This window comes from Tenebrio molitor, chromosome 4 (assembly GCF_963966145.1).
Source record: "Tenebrio molitor chromosome 4, icTenMoli1.1, whole genome shotgun sequence".
In the NCBI taxonomy this organism is placed as follows: Eukaryota; Metazoa; Arthropoda; class Insecta; order Coleoptera; family Tenebrionidae; genus Tenebrio; species Tenebrio molitor.
The window spans coordinates 28,088,497-28,104,994 of NC_091049.1; the positions used below are offsets into that span (position 1 = coordinate 28,088,497).

General features: G+C 38.7%; 5 protein-coding genes across 5 annotated transcripts; 2 read left to right on the forward strand and 3 right to left on the reverse strand.

Moving 5' to 3' along the window:
* Nucleotides 1-188: 188 nt before the first annotated feature.
* Nucleotides 189-6,022, reverse strand: LOC138128687 (probable multidrug resistance-associated protein lethal(2)03659). The gene is made up of 9 exons (XM_069044894.1): nt 5,599-6,022; nt 4,765-4,999; nt 4,293-4,685; nt 4,016-4,246; nt 3,537-3,967; nt 3,329-3,485; nt 1,600-3,281; nt 1,321-1,551; nt 189-1,270 (listed from the first exon to the last, which is right to left on the reverse strand). The coding sequence occupies exons 3-9, from the start codon at nt 4,355-4,357 to the stop codon at nt 345-347; spliced, it is 3,723 nt and encodes a 1,240-aa protein (XP_068900995.1). The 5' UTR covers nt 4,358-4,685; nt 4,765-4,999; nt 5,599-6,022; the 3' UTR covers nt 189-344.
* A 955-nt stretch (nt 6,023-6,977) lies between these two features.
* Nucleotides 6,978-9,951, forward strand: LOC138129435 (probable multidrug resistance-associated protein lethal(2)03659). The gene is made up of 5 exons (XM_069045730.1): nt 6,978-7,242; nt 7,289-7,522; nt 7,573-8,003; nt 8,055-8,211; nt 8,265-9,951. Exons 1-5 carry the CDS (start codon nt 7,172-7,174, stop codon nt 9,949-9,951), a joined length of 2,580 nt encoding a protein of 859 aa, XP_068901831.1. The 5' UTR covers nt 6,978-7,171.
* Nucleotides 9,952-9,982: 31 nt separating this feature from the next.
* LOC138128689 (ATP-binding cassette sub-family C member 4-like) lies at nt 9,983-11,486 on the forward strand. The gene is made up of 2 exons (XM_069044896.1): nt 9,983-10,207; nt 10,261-11,486. The coding sequence occupies exon 2, from the start codon at nt 10,290-10,292 to the stop codon at nt 11,184-11,186; it is 897 nt and encodes a 298-aa protein (XP_068900997.1). The 5' UTR covers nt 9,983-10,207; nt 10,261-10,289; the 3' UTR covers nt 11,187-11,486.
* Nucleotides 11,487-11,847: 361 nt separating this feature from the next.
* LOC138129436 (gustatory receptor 68a-like) lies at nt 11,848-12,428 on the reverse strand. The gene is made up of 2 exons (XM_069045731.1): nt 12,183-12,428; nt 11,848-12,132 (listed from the first exon to the last, which is right to left on the reverse strand). Exons 1-2 carry the CDS (start codon nt 12,426-12,428, stop codon nt 11,848-11,850), a joined length of 531 nt encoding a protein of 176 aa, XP_068901832.1.
* A 1,085-nt stretch (nt 12,429-13,513) lies between these two features.
* LOC138129437 (uncharacterized) lies at nt 13,514-14,899 on the reverse strand. The gene is made up of 2 exons (XM_069045732.1): nt 14,258-14,899; nt 13,514-13,783 (listed from the first exon to the last, which is right to left on the reverse strand). The coding sequence occupies exons 1-2, from the start codon at nt 14,645-14,647 to the stop codon at nt 13,514-13,516; spliced, it is 660 nt and encodes a 219-aa protein (XP_068901833.1). The 5' UTR covers nt 14,648-14,899.
* Nucleotides 14,900-16,498: the final 1,599 nt, after the last annotated feature.

Here is a 16,498-nt window from a genome sequence, read left to right on the forward strand (position 1 = left end):
ATAAGTCTCAAGGATGTTAAGGTCCGTACAAACAAATATTTTTATGGTCTGAATACACGCGAGAACCACTGGACCAATTTCCAAAATTCCTTCAGTGGTAGATAGAGTAGGTCTTCAAGGGTAACGTTGGTTCGTGAATGGAGGTCGTTTTAAAAAAGGTTTTAAACACAATTTATATCACATTTAAATATATTTCCGGACGAGATTACACAATTGGGTTTGGAAAACTTGATAGTTATTAATATATTTAATATATTCTTGCTAGATCTATTTATATAAATTAGTATGAAAGGATTGCCCCATTTTCCAGTTATACATAAAATTGTGCTACGAAATTCCTGTATTTAAATATTCAAATCCGCATTGTTACTAATATATTTTGCAAAGTATCCTTTGGGGTCTTGCAGGATTTCATCAGTCCTGCCAAACTTAACACCATCTTCGGAATCCATGATTAAAATTTTATCCGAATCCAAAATGGTACTTAGGCGATGAGCAATCGTCAATACTGTAGCATCTTTGAATTTTCTTCTCACAGTCCGTTGTATCATTTCATCAGTTTCCTGATCCACACTGGCAGTAGCTTCGTCAAGAATGACAATCTTGGCGTTTCTCAAAATTGCGCGTACCAAACACAACAACTGTCTTTGCCCCACACTCAAATTGCATCCACCTTCCGAAATCTCACTTTCGAGGCCTGAAGGCAAGCTCGAAACGATCTCCTTCAGCCCAACATCGTCCAGGGCGCTCCAGACTTGCCAGTCTTGGTAGTCGTGGAACGGGTCCAGGTTCTGGCGTAGCGTTCCCATGAACAAAATCGGTACTTGGGGGATGATCGCGACTCTCGAACGAAGAGTGTTGAGCGGGATTGTCTTGATGTCGATTCCGTCGATAAAAATTTGACCTTCGAAGTCGTACAAGCGGAAGATGGTGGAGATCAAGGAAGACTTTCCGGCGCCAGTTCTCCCAACAATTCCTATCTTCTCGCGAGATTTGATCGTCAAGCTCAATCGCTTAATTACAAATGGTTTGTCGACGGAGTATCGCATTGACACTGAAGAAAATTGCACTATTCCATCACTTGGCCACGATTTTGGAGGGACTAAAGATGCTGCGTCAGCTTCAGGTGCAACATCTGTGTAATCGCTTATACGTCCTACTGAAAATATGTCATGATCAAGATGCACCCAAGTCTTCATGATGTCGTTGACAAGTGCTACTAGTCCAAGAAGCTGCGTCATAAACAGACCCACATATCCAACCGAAATTGCTGCAACAGAGAGTTTGTTGATGCTCCAGACAACACACCAATTGATTTACCGGTTTCAGAGAGAAATAGATATAACACCAAAATGGATGCATAGAAGGCACAGGTAATGTCGGTCCAGAAAGCAAAAGAATAAAACATAGCTCTGTACAAGTAGTAGACACAGCTCTGCATATTTTGCAGGTTATCAAATTGCTTTTGCAAATGTCTTTCAGCTTTGAAAGCTCGAATCACGCTTAGTCCTTGCAGAGACGCTGACACATGAGTAAAGAGTGGACTTCTTCCTAAAATGCTTTTAGAATGATTGGTTCATTTTCGCAAATGTAACTTACTAGTTCCTTCCACTTTGTTGGTGTGGCTGATGATTGGTTTAAAAGCTCGAGAGTAAATGTAAATCAGCACAAAAAACACACCCGTGGCTATTATCATGGTGTAGTCAAAAACAAGAATAAGAACCACAGCGCCACTCACTTGTAGACTTGTTTTCAATACTCCTGACAGATAGGTGGGAATAAATTCGTCAACAGCACCCATGTCTTTGGAAAACCGGTTGAGAATGCGTCCTGACGAGTGATTGTCGAAAAATGTTAACGAACCGACAAGAATCTTGCCAAAGAGCGAGTCATGCAGACTTTTCGAAGCCCACTTGCTGTACACCGCCAAAGCCCAAGCGTTCAAATGATTCAGAGCAATCAGCATCACAATTAAAATACCGCAAATGCACAAGCAATTCACGTCGGTAAAGAAATTTCGTATTTTCGCATCATAATCTGTGGTTTCTTGACTGATGTTGATCCAAAACGACAAAAAGTAGTCGAAGAGATTCGCGACGAGCTGAGTCAAAACGAAGACCAAGAAGACGAGGCCTGTGACTGTCCAACCGTGTCCCGCCAGGAAGTACTTTCTGTAGCAACTGGCAGCACCGATACCTTGATCTTCGTCTACCTCACTTGGTACGTCACCTTTTGCAAGTTGTGCAGTTTCCTCAGATATCTCTTGGCTGTCGTCGCTTTCCACTATGTTTATCATGTTTTCAAGAGTGTCGTACCCTCCAGACGCCGCAACTCTTCCGTTCTCCAAAAGAAGTACTTTGTCAACATCTTGAAGGAACTGCTTTTGGTGAGTGACCAGAATGACGCACTTGCTCTTCAGATAACTTTGGATGCATTGGTGGAAGATTCGACTGGCAACGCGAGCATCCACAGCTGATAGAGGATCATCTAGGAGATATATTTCGGCGTCTCTGTATACAGCTCTGGCCAAATTGACTCGAGCTTTTTGTCCTCCGCTCAGCTTCACACCTCTCTCCCCTACCATGGTGTTGTCACCGTGGGATAAATGTGACAGGTCGTGTTCCAAACAACACAAATTGATCACTTCTCTGTATTTTGCGACGTCCATTTTCTCTCCAAGCAAGATATTGTCTCTGATGGTACCGGAAAAAATCCACGGTTCTTGAGGTGCGAATGATACAGAGCCTTTGACGTGAAGCGTTCCACTCAAGACTTCCAGTTCTTTCAAGATAACTTGCAGTAGAGTAGATTTTCCGCTGCCAGTTGCACCTACAATAGCTACCAACTCGCTGGAATTAACTTCAAGGCTAACATCGCTCAAGGTATTGTTTGGCAAGGACAACTCCCATTTGGCGTTGACGTTATTGAGACAAACCCCAAACACCTTTCGTACTCCAGTTTCAGTGGTTTGATTATATCGTTCCACAACTGCGTCAAAATTCTTCTTTTTAGAAGGCTCCAAAAGCAAGAGTTTCTGGATTCGTCGAAGTGACACCATAAACTCCGAAAACTGAACAATACCCCAGCTCATCAGATAGATGTTGAATCTCAAAGCGTCGAAGATCACCACCACGGGAAACAGATACTGGGGGGTGAGTGGAGAGTGCGATGTCATCACAATTGTGATGCACAGAAAAACAGAAATCTTTTGCAAATAGGCGCTGAAGGAGTAATAAGTGAGGCGCCACACATTCGCTTTCGCAATTTCCTTCATTTCAAATCTGAAAAAAAATTGTAGTTTTTTGGTGGCCCCCAACCAGGTACGTACCGTCTAGCGGCGTTGACTAATGTGGCAAAATGCTTTTCCCAAGCAAACATTTTGATAGCTCTGATTCCGTTAAGCATGTCACTTAATAAGCGAATCCTGTAGTCAGTTCTTTCAGCAACGCGCATTCTCTCGGCAAAGATTTTTTTGTAAATAAGTACTGAAACATGATTGGTGTAGACGAGACTAAGAGGGACAAGAATCGATTTACTTTGTATCAGAAGGTACAGTAGAGGTGCTGACAAACCAACAGTAGGTTTGTAGCCATAACTGACCACGAGGAAATACGTTATGATGATCATTTTTATTGGAGCGGTCCAGATATGGTGCCAGTAGGCAAATCCGTTGTCAAATCTTCCGGCATCGTTTGACAAGAGATTGACAACCTGGCCCAAAGTGATTTTTTGCAGTGTGGTGCTCCTCAGCTTCATCAGTTTCCTATAGACTAGAGAGCAACACGCGATTCGTATCTTCATCCCAAAAGAAGACAGTTCCAGGATCATAATGTGGTAGATGAGAGCTCGAAGGAAAATTGACAACACTATTAGCAAACCACCAATATAGGCCTCCTCTCGAGTGGTGGACGTCTGATTCGGCGTAAAATAGTTGATTATATTTTTCAAATATATTGGTGGAAGGAGACTGAAATTATTTTGTGAGTTGGTGGTTACCAATTGTGTTTGCACCTACCAGACGGCGAGGTCCAGAGGGAAGTAGAGCAACCCGTACAAGGCGAACTCCACACCGAACATTTTTACCAGAACCAGTATCAAAGGGTTTTTGCCGAGTTTTATTCTCTCGTCCCAGAGAGCTTCCAGTTTGTCTCCGAGTCGTGCGGATTCGTGTTCTTTGACTGGTACAACCACGTCCTCCACTGAAAACTTCCCTTTTCTTCTTCTCGCCAGGATTTTTAACTGCCAACTGGATCCCAAGTGAGTTATGCGGGATCATTCGCGTCGTTACTTACCAGAACAGGAAGTGTGATAAGAAGTTTGCGTTATCCCGCGGATGACAATTTTTGGCACAATTCATTGTAAATATATTCGTTAAATGTTTAGACACTTACAAGGTTTTTATCAAGTCGCGACAGTTTTTATTACAATAACAACAGCTGAAGCTTATCAAGCTAGGTATATAATGTTCCTTGCCTTTATTTTCACGCATATTATACGAGTATTTACCATAAAATTTTCTTATCAAGTGATCTACATTTATATTAGTAGAAAATTGTAATACAGAAAAATAACACCAAGTTGGGTGGAGTAGAGGTCCAGTAATGGAAGAGCAATTGGTATGGGCATTAACAGTACCACTGGAGTCGTCTTCTCAGTTTTCTAAAGGTAAGTACTGCAGGTGCGCACTTTAGTGAAAAAACACTACATTGATTTATTCTATTCCAACGTTATTAAGTTATTTTTTTACAAAAGTAGTACTCCTACCTTGTTTACATTTTGAGGGAACTAGACCTGGTACCAATATGCACGATTTGTGATAGTGACGTCACTTCACTGGGGAAACTCTTCTTATCTGTTTGCTTTATCTCAAATTTGTGGCAAGTTGCTATTTTTCCTTTTTCCAAAAGTAGTACCTTGTCAACATTTTGAAAAAACTGAATCTGATGGGTCAGCAGAATGACGCATTTGTTCCTGAGAAGATTTGGTGTCACTCCTGTTACTGTACAGTGTTGCAAACAGAAAGTTTATAAAAGTGATCAAAAAGAAACAAATCAGAACAGGCGTTGCAATTTATCGGTCATGTCGTAGCGGATTCTACAGTGTGTTCAAAAAGTTTGCAAACACCCAAATGAACGCATAATTTTTGAAAAAATCTAAAGACAGGTCTATCAGTGTTTTAAAAAAGATTTCTGCTGATATTTTCTTTTTGGTCTTTTCGATGACCTTGAAAAAGTTATTATGTTATTAAAAAAATAGGTTTTTTCAGGAAATTTCTTATGTAAATTGAAAATTTTTTTGACCGTCGGGTAGACAATTAAAAGATCTATTAAAAACGGTAGTAAAAATTCGACGTTGCCATTTAAAAAAACCTCTGATAACATCATAACTCTTTCAAGGTCATCAAAGCAGATACCATCAGTAGAAAGCTTTTTGAAAGCGGTAATTCACCTATTTTTGCGTTTTTCTCCAAAATCATTTCGTTTCTATTTTACTGGGGTGTTTCCAGGCTTTTTGGACACACTGTATGTAAATAAGGGGGTTCACTGCATGGGCGTAGACAATTTGTGGTTTTAAACGCTACTTTATAATAAATCATACCTTTAGCTTTCTTGCCAAATGCGACGCCACTGGTAAGCTGATTTTTCGGTGATATGTCAAACAAACGTCAATTTTACAACAACGGTATTGATGTTAACCTTGAAAATTATTTTCGATTTTTGCAAAGATTACGGACGTTTCCTGTAATTGTAAGCAACAATTATTCCAGAATGATAAAATGGGTTTTACCATTGAAGATAAAGACGTTTCGATGAGACAAAAGATAGCCTCTTGATTTGTTTTCTTGTTGATCACTCTCTAACTTGTGTTTAATAAAATGGCTGTCTAGAGAGTTCATAAACTGACAAAAGTCGGTTGACAACTGACAGCTATAACTAGATTTTGAGTTTCACAAGATTTTTGCGTTTAAACTTTTGCCCGTGACTAAAGAGTCCGTTGCCAACTTCACCTCGTGATTAATGCGCACCAGATCACTCAGCCTTATGGAAACAAATGCGGTAAATGACTTTTTAAATACGGCAGTAAAATTTTTTTTATATTTTAGAACCAAGATCATAAAATGGGGTTTTAAAACCTTGAAAGTTTACATTTGCAAAATGAATTGTTAATATATTCGGAAGGTGAAAAAAAATACATACATAAGTAACATACATAACATGCATAAGTAAGTACAGACACACGTGTATCATACGTGTATTTATCGGCCATGTAAATAATACAATTTTTAACATTCGTTATAATTTTATGTCCATTATCAAACCTTCTGGAAGCTTCAGCAAAAAAATCTCTTTTCGTTTAATCACTCTTCGTAAAGTAAAAAAGAAGAATCTTTTACGATTACTTAATTGAGAATCTTCTTGACAAAAATTCTTGCAGTCTAGTACCACCAATATTTCTGCGAAGGGAATTAAATTATTTTTTCCATGATCATTGGATTTTAGTGCTTTTTGGTCACTGAAAATAGTTAGCAATTGAATCACTAGTGAGGAAATAATATTTTCTCACTAGTGAGCAAAGTGAATATTTTGAGAGTTTGTGGATAGAGGGAGCCAAATATGTTGTACTGAAAGTTTTTAAAATACTTTCTGAATATTAGTAACTAAAGCTTCTCTTATTTGTACTTGTACTTGTATTTGTACGTTTGGGGTCCTCGCCTTCGGCTCAGCCGCCCAACTTTCCTACTCGTGATTAAATGCACTACTTTGCTCACTTGTATTGAAAATAGCTATTCTTCCAATCAAAGCAAAGAAGAAGCTCTTCTTGGTTGATTTTGCAATTCTAATCTTTTGCAATAAAGACTACTAGGAGTACTAGGTTTAAAAAAATAATTTGCTTTTTATTCGATTTGTTAGAGTTAACCGTTTGGTTAATTTATGACTGTACTAGCGTTTTCATAAATAATGTAGGAAATTATAATTATTTGGAGCGAAACATATCTAATACAAGGTTAGTAAATGTGTTGATAAAAATAGTGGAAATATTACTGATTTCGTTATAAGGTTCAAAAACCAACTAGACATTATCTACAATACTTACCGTCAGCATTAAACGGTTTAATAACTATTTGCTAAACCACTAAAAAAATAGTGTTTACAAATACCCTCCATTAGCGATGGATAATAATTGTCCTAGAAATTGCCATCCAAAAAATAATTCGAATTTCTTATCACATTTTCTTTTCTAGTAAGTACCGACGTGAATAGTTGCCCATAAATCATTTTGAGTTCAGTTGGCAGTTGAAAATTTTGGTGAAAAGCTGGAAAGGCAAGTTTTCGGTAGAGGATGTTGTTGTGCCCATCAAAGAACACGAATCCACGCAACTCGGAGACAAATTGGAGAGTCTCTGGGAGAAAGAGGTCAAATCCAGCAAAAACCCTTCTTTGCAAAGGGTCTTGGTAAAAATGTTCGGTTTAGAGTTCGCCTTGTATGGGTTGTTGTATTTTCCTCTGGACCTAGCTGTGTGGTGAGGGAAAATACAATTGGTAACCACCAAATGAAAAATCTTTGTTTCAGTCTTCTCCCACCTGTTTTTTTGAAAACCATAATCAACTATTTTACACCGAATCAAACATCCACCACCAAACAGCAGGCTCTTCTTGGTGGTTTAATAATAGTGTTGTCAATTTTCCTCCGAGCTCTCATTTTTCACATAATGGTCCTGGAACTGTCTTCTTTCGGACTGAAGATACGAATTGCTTGTTGCTCTTTAGTGTATCGAAAACTGCTGAAGCTTAAGTGCGCCACAATTCAGAAAGTTTCTTTAGGTCGGATTGTCAATATGTTGTCCAACGATGCAGAGCGGCTTGACAACGGATTTACCTTCTTGCATCAGATCTGGTCCGGTCCAATCAAAATGGTTGCTGCAATAGGGTTTCTCATTTTTAGTTATGGTTACAACAGTACTGTGGGGTTGACTGCACCAGTTGTGTACCTACTGGTTCAAAGTTAGTCGATTTGCTCTGTTGTTGTTCTTTAACAGACACATTATGTTTTAGTATTTATTTCCAAACAGATTTTTGCCGGAAGAATTCGAGTTGCAGGAAAAACTGACTACAGGATTCGCCTATTAAGTGATATCATCAACGGTATCAGAGTCATCAAAATGTTTGCTTGGGAAAAACCATTTTCCAAGTTGATCAATAATGCTAGACGGTAGGAGTTTTGGATAGAAAATAATTCACACAATACGACCAAGTTTCTTTCAGATTTGAAATTAAGGAGATAAAGAAAGCAATATTTTTCACCGTAACGAATTACACATTTAGCACGTATTTACAGAAGATTTCTGTTTTTCTGTGCATTGTAACAGTGATCCAATCGCATGACCCATTAACCCCGCAATATCTGTTTCCGGTGATGACGATTTTTGAAACCTTGAGGTTCAACATCTCTCTTATGAGCTGGGCCGTTATTAAAATTTCTGAATGTATGGTTTCATTTCGACGAATTCAGAAACTGTTGCTTTTGGAACATTCCAAAGAGAAAATTCTTGACGAAACCGCGGACCGATATACCAAATCCACTGGAACGGGAGAAGGAAAAGTTTTTGGGGTTTGTCTCAACAACGTCAACGCCAAATGGGATCCTTCCTTACCAAACAATACCTTGAGCGATGTTAGCCTTGGAGTATATTCCGGAGAGTTAGTAGCTGTTGTAGGTGCAACTGGCAGCGGAAAATCTACTCTACTGCAAGTTATCTTGAAAGAGCTAGAACCCTTGAGTGGAACGCTTCACGTCAAAGGCTCTGTCTCGTTCGCACCTCAAGAACCCTGGATCTTCTCCGGTACCATCAGAGAAAATATCTTGTTTGAAGAGAAGATGATCGACGCAAGATACAGAGAGGTGATGAAGTTGTGTTGTTTGGAACAAGACCTGTCACAGTTTGCCTTCGGTGACAACACGTTAGTTGGAGAGAGAGGTGTGAAGCTGAGCGGGGGACAAAAAGCTCGAGTCAATTTGGCCAGAGCTGTATACAGAGACGCCGAAATATATCTCCTAGATGATCCTCTATCAGCTGTGGATGCTCGCGTTGCCAGTCGAATCTTCCACCAATGCATCCAAAGTTATCTGAAGAGCAAGTGCGTCATTCTGGTGACTCACCAAAAGCAGTTCCTTCAAGATGTCGGCAAAGTACTACTTTTGGAAAACGGAAGAGTTGCGGCGTCTGGAGTGCACAACATAACCAAAAGACTGCACAACAGCGACAATATGTGTGATGAGGCAACACAACTTGCAAAATGCGACGTACCAAATGAGCTAGACGAAGATCAAGGTGTTGCTGCTGCCAGTTGCTACAGAAAGTACTTCCTGGCGGGACACGGTTGGACAATCACTTGCCTCGTCTTCTTGCTCTTCGTGATGACTCAGCTTGTGGCGAACCTCTTCGATTACTTTTTGTCGTTTTGGGCCAACATGAGTGAAGACACCACAATTGTCAACGTGAACATACGAAACTTTTTGACCGACAGAAACTGTTTGTACATTAGTGGGACTTTACTTCTGGTGCTGATTACAATGAGTCATTTCAACACTTGTGTTTTTGTGGCGTACAGCAAGTGCGCTTCGAAAAGTCTGCACGACTCGCTCTTTGGCAAAATTCTTGGCGGTTGTTTAAGCTTCTTTGACAATCACTCGTCGGGGCGCATTCTCAACAGGTTTTCAAAGGACATGGGCGTCGCTGACGAATCTCTTCCAGTACTTATGACAGAGATGATAAGAATAGGTTTGCAAGTGGTTGGAGCGCTTGTTCTTATTATTGTCTCGGACTACACCGTGATAGTAGCGACAGGCGTGCTGTTGCTGTTGATTTACTGCTATTTCCGCGCTTTTCAACCAATCATCACCCGCACCAGCAAAGTAGATGGAATAAGTAAGTTTCTAATGCGAGTGTGAACCAATTATGGTAAAAGTTTTTTAGGAAGAAGTCCACTCTTTACTCATATATCAGCGTCTCTGCAAGGATTAAGCGTGATTCGAGCTTTCAAAGCTGAGAAACATTTGCAACACCAATTTGATAACCTTCAAAATTTGGAGAGCTCTGTTTACTATTTGCACAAAGCTATATTTTATTCTTTTGCTTTTTGGACCGACATCACCTGTGCCTGTTACGCTTCAATTTTGGTGTTTTATCTGTTTCTTTTTAAAAGTGGTAATTCAGTTAATATATTGTCTAGGACATCAAGAAACAACCATTTGTTGCAGCAATTTCGGTTGGACATGTGGGTTTATTGATGACGCAGGTGCTTGGAGTAGTAACACTTGTTAATGATCTCACGAAGATTTGGGTGATTCTTAATCATTACATATTCTCAGTGGGACGTATTGTAGAGTACACAGATGTTTCACCGGAAGCAGACGAAGTCACTTGTTCCCCTCCGAAATCGTGGCCAAGTGAAGGAAACATGACGTTTAGTTCAGTGGCAATGCGATATTCCGCCGACAAGTCATTCGTATTCAAAAACTTGAATCTGGCGATTAAATCTAGTGAGAAAATAGGAATTGTTGGTAGAACTGGCTCCGGCAAGTCTTCCCTGATCTCCACCATTTTCCGTTTGTACCATTTCGAAGGGCAAATTTTTATCGATGGTATCGACACCAAGACGATACCACTCAACACGCTTCGTTCGAGAATCGCCATCATCCCCCAAGACCCGATTTTGTTCATGGGAACGCTGCGTCAGAACCTGGATCCCTTCCACGACTACCAAGACTGGCAACTCTGGAGCGCCCTGGAAGATGTTGGACTGAAGGAGATTGTTTCAAGCTTGCCTTCGGGTCTCGAAAGTGAGAATCCGGAAGGTGGACGCAATTTTAGCGTCGGGCAAAGACAGTTGTTGTGTTTGGTACGCGCAATTTTGAGAAATGCCAAAATTCTCATTCTTGACGAAGCTACTGCCAGTGTGGATCTGGAAACTGACGAAATGATACAACGGACTGTGAGAAAAAAATTCAAAGGGTCTACAGTGTTGACGATCGCTCATCGCATAAGTACCATCTTAGATTCGGATAAAATTTTGATGATGGATTCAGAGGATGGGATTAAATTTGATAAGACTGAAGAATTTCTACGAGATTCCAATAGATACTTTGGAAAATTCTTTAGTGGTAGTACGACTCTCAGACGTTAAAATCTAAACCATTGCAACAAGTGGCAACACAACTATAACAATTATTATTTAACGGGTTAATTACTATTTTGTAATAATTTTGTACAGTTCTCTTATTGCACAATATACTTCATGCCAGTTGTGACACATGTATTTTATTTTATCCTCTCTATATTTAGGGTGAGTCATATTTAAAAAGGGGTGGAAATCCCATAGTAGTAACTTAAGATTCTCTCTACAAATACATTTGAAAAGGAAAGGATACATCTTTCATTCGGGGTGGGTACGGTGAGGATGGGTGCAGAAGGAAGGTGGTAGGTACCGACCCAGCATTCGCCTTATCTGTGATATGAGACATACCACGATGTGATAGTGTGGAAAAACTTCTGAAAAAAACCCATACGTGGTCAGGCGGCACCGGGGTTAGAACCCGGGACCTTCCGAATGCAAAGTGGCGCGCTACGCGCTTGACCACAGTGCTCGGTTATTTGAATTTACATAAGAGATAATATATTGCATCCTCCACTGTTCCTAATGTCTTTGACCTTCACCAACTCCGCCCACTTGGACCCCACCAATTGGATTTCACTCAAAGGAATGAAAGATTTAATGGTGACTTCACATTATAAAGAAGATTTCGTGTACCAAAAAAATATTCGAGTGGGCGATTTCATTTCTGCTTTTACATTAGTAAATTATTAGCAAGTCCGAATTGAAACATCACAATTAGAAAATTGGTGACGATCCACAACAAAGACAAGATCGATGATTTGTTTACTTCGAAGAAACTGGCCGCGGTGAATTTCGGCAAGTCTCTAATTAAAGCATTTGCAAATTCCTCCAACTTCAATTCTTCCAAGTTGTTTGCTTTTTCGCACGACCATCGCAACTCATGACTCAAGGCCACGACTGTTGCGGCCTCTGTCAACACCGAATCGTGCATCCATATCAAAACCAACGTTCCAATCTGAAACAGAAACCGTCAAAGTAGATTTTACTGCAGCTCAGAGCAATTACAAGAGTCCAACTCCAGAGGATGATGTTGCTCACAACGTTGGTCCAGAAAGTCATCCGAAAACTATGGAAAATGGCGTAGTCCGCATAGTTCAAGACTTCAAAGACTGTGAACGCTATGATGAAAAAGGTCGACCAACCGAAGATGTCGTTGTACAAATCTACAACGTGTCTCAATTCGTGCATCTTGTATTCCACTGTCTTGATAAGACTCAACGGAAATTCCCTTCGGCGAGTCATCGCTTTCATGTTATTCAACAGAAAGTGTTTGATTGTTTTGTAACGTGCTTTCAACATGTTGAGCACAACGCAAGTGAGAAATTTCTGGTAGAACTCCAAATAGATCTGGTAGTGGAGCACTGTGTGCCGTTCAAAATATGTTTCGTAGGCGCTACCAAACTCACACAGTACGTACCCAGATGTGGCCAAGTGCAACAAATTTAGAAAAAGGAAAGTGCACTTGCTGGACCTTTTATCTTTTGGATTTAACACAGGGTCTGTTAAGTCGTCTGTGCTTCGTAGTCCTTCAATCAGATGAGTCCATGTTTCTGGCTTGCGAATGTGTACGACGAGTATGCAATAGAAGTTTAATCCGTAGATGCAGATGTCGCAAAAGTAACATACAACAATTTTGGGAAGAAAAAATTCGTTGTACAGCCCCTTTTTCATAAGTGACAGAACAACACCAGTTGTTAGAAGTGTAAATATGAAGATATTGTAAAGTTTTGACTGCCAAGTTATTGGTTTGGTTGTTGGGGAAGCAGGTGTTACCCCCATCAGGCAACCTACTTTCAAAACCAGTGTCAACAGGCTCAAAGTCATTGTGTGAATGGTTCAGCGGCTAAATGGAGTGACAAAAGTTATGAATTATTAATAACAAACATGTAAAATTGTATACGTCAGACACGCAATAAAATTCATTTATTTTCATCCAACATGTATTATTTACACAACAATAAGTTACGTGACATATTTACAATTGTTATAAGAACAGAACACTGACAATGAATTATGAAAATACTAGGAACAAGCTACGATAAAAAATATTTTGATTGTCACATCACGATGTTCTCTATTTCCGTTGTAGTTTTTACCTTGCTCTTGAAAGCTCCGCCCATTCTTCTCTGTTGACCGTACCCACTGACCTTGAGCAGCCTCACCCAATAGCTTTGTTAAAACTCACCAAGCTCCGCCCACAAGTCTCGCCCAACCCCACCTACTGAGTAGTTGAATGAGTTCTCCGACTGGCCGATCTGGCAATATGAATTGAAATTACACTTTTTGATAGTTTTGTACAATCTTGCAATAAAAGAACTGGTGCAAAGTTTTCTAATTTATTCTTGGATACCAAACTGTATTACCACAATAAGGAAAGTGACAATTGTCTTTACCATTTTTAAAATAGTTCTTCTACTGATCTCAAACATGCCCGCTGCAGTAAATGTTGGTAGATTTTTGATCAAAAAATTTGAAAATTCTTCCAATTTCAGCTCCTCCAAAACCTTGCCCTCAAACGACCACCTCAAATCGTGACTGAGACTCACGATGTTGTCAGCCTCTTGTAAGACCGAGTCGTATTGCAAAATCAACATGGAGGTGCCTAACTGAAATGTCAAAATATATCAACATTTTTTTGTCTGGGACTTCTTAAGTACCAAATTCCAACCGAGAAAGATAAGAATGATGCCAATGCCTTCGTACATGTTTATCTGATTGTTGCGAAATAAAATGTAGTCAATAATGCTTAAAGCAGCAAGAACGGAAGCAGACATTATGAAAAAGTTGGGCCAAGCAAACATGCTGTTGAAAATGTTTACTGTCTCTTTTAAGAGACGCATTGTATATTCCACTCTTTTAATAAATACTAAGTGGAGAGTCTGCTTGTTTGTTGCCTTCGCATGGTCCAGCAGAAGATTTCTCAAGCCTCTGTACCGTGACAGAATCTTGTTGACGATGACATAAAACAACAATTTGTGAAAAAATTGCAGATATATTTCCACATGAAATATTAAGTTCTTCGACAAATAGTCAGCGATATTGTTTTCGCACAAAATGTAAACCACACAACCAGATGTTGCCAGATGCAATAGATTCAGCAAAATTACAATAAAATTCAAGGGAACTGTCGACTTTTCATTTGATTGTATCAGATGCGAGGTGGAGTTTAAACTGTTGAGTAAGCGTTCCCATGACAGTTTCTTAGATAAGTTCATGACGACCATAGAGTAGAAACTGAGACTGTAGATGCACAATTGACTCAACAAGGCAAGAATCATTTTTATGTAACTGAAATTTGTGTAGAATCTCTGGTAGATGAAAACTTTGACAAGAGCGAATGTCAGAAGTGCGAAGAGAACGATGTGATAGATTCTGCGTCTTCGTGTCCTTTCGTCTATTTTTGTAGGAAGTGGTGTGTGTCCAATGAAGTAACCAATTTTAAGAACGAGTGATAACTCTTGGGAGCTCATGATGTAACTGAGATACCAGAGCTAGTACCTAAATGATGATGCGTGCAACAAAGTAATAGAAAGGGTTTTGTTTTGATGACCACAAATTTTGTAGTGTAAACTTGTCATGTTTTATTCAACAAGAAACGTTTTATTAAAATTCCCAAATACTTTTTTTATTATGCAGTGTCATGATATGATGATAAGATAAAAGTGTTGCATGATTTATACACTTTGTACAATGCGGGTGTTAATTTTAACACGTAACAGAGCTGGTTAATGAAACTCTTTTTCTATTAAATTTTTTTACGAAAAAGCGTTACAAATTTTACCCAAATTGTAATGGCGAAAATTTGCTGTTGTGACAGAAACATGTCAAAAGAGTTACATTGTTATACTTAGAAAAAATGAAACTAAAATTCTCATGATTACAAAAAAATAGAGACTAGTTAATCACACAAAACGATTTGTTTGGTGAAAATTGGAGGCAAAAAATCTTGCAAAACTTGCAAATTTTGCAAAATGTTATAGAGAAAAGTTTCATAAATTGGTGAGCTCTTTTTGTGGTTAAATTACCGCGTGTATTTTAGATACACCCTGTATATACATATACAGGCTGTTTCCTAAAAAACACCGCAAGCCGTAGCTTCGTTATTTATTGTCCGATTTTAATAAGCATAAAAAGGAATGAAATGGTTAGAAAAACACTACAAAATGGATGCACTTTTTATTTTGTCAACATTAATTGTTATGTCAAATTAATATCAACTTTGGTTTTTTTAAATAGAAAAATATTTTTTTATTTTTTTCTGGTAGAGAATTTTTTTCTCATTTCAATGATGTCTAACACGTTGACTTTTGTACAATGAAAATTCAAGAAAATAATTAAGAAATTGTATTACGTTACGATGTTTTATTAATGAATTTGCAGAAAAAATCAAGCGCGCCGTGGAAAACAACGTGCCTTTCTCTTTTTCAGTTTGCTCCACCTCTTCTACTGAGATTTCTGTTCCTCCTGGCGCTGTCTGCTTCTTCTTCATTTCTGTTCGTTCCCTTTTTTTTTCTTCCTCCCAGAAGTCCCATCAAGTACTCCCATTCTTGCGTTGTTATTTCCTCACTCACTGATTCCTTTCTCCTTCTCTCTCCGTTTATGTATTTCCGCACCTCCTTCACTGTTCTTATATCTTTATCTCTTTCTCCTCCCTCTCCCCCCACAAATTTACAACTTATTTTAATTTTCAAATAAATATACAGGGTGTTTTTGAAATGCATGCACAAATTTTAATCACGAGCTACTGGCTTCATGTAGAACTCGGAAAAAATATCTAAAAAATTCTATGTCAAAAAATTATAAAAATTGTGTACCTTTTATAAAATATGATATACATGGTGTATTTTTAAAATGTGCCGAAATTTTACCTACGAGGTTGTTTGACAACGTAGAAGACTAAAAGCAATTTAAAAAAATTGTAGCTCAAAAAATGAATGCCATTTTATTTTTTGACATAAAATTTTTTACATATTTTTTCCGAGTTCTACATGAAGCCAGTAGCTCGCGGTTAAAATTTGTGCACGAATTTCAAAAACACCCTGTATAGACGTGAAATGGAGATAAACAACGTTGTAGAATTTTCTCTCACAAATAATTGTAGAAAATCAGAACAAGGGAAATTGGTCGCCTCGAAATTTATTGGGTATTGCTTTTTGCTGATATCTTGCAATTTTAAATACCAGCGATATCAATAATTACGGAAATTAGCTGAATTATTTTTTTCCAATATTCCAATAAAAGAACTAGTTTATTACGGTGATGTTTTGTAATGTTGAGCTCAATCTACTCTTTGATACCAAACTCAATTGCTACAATAAGAA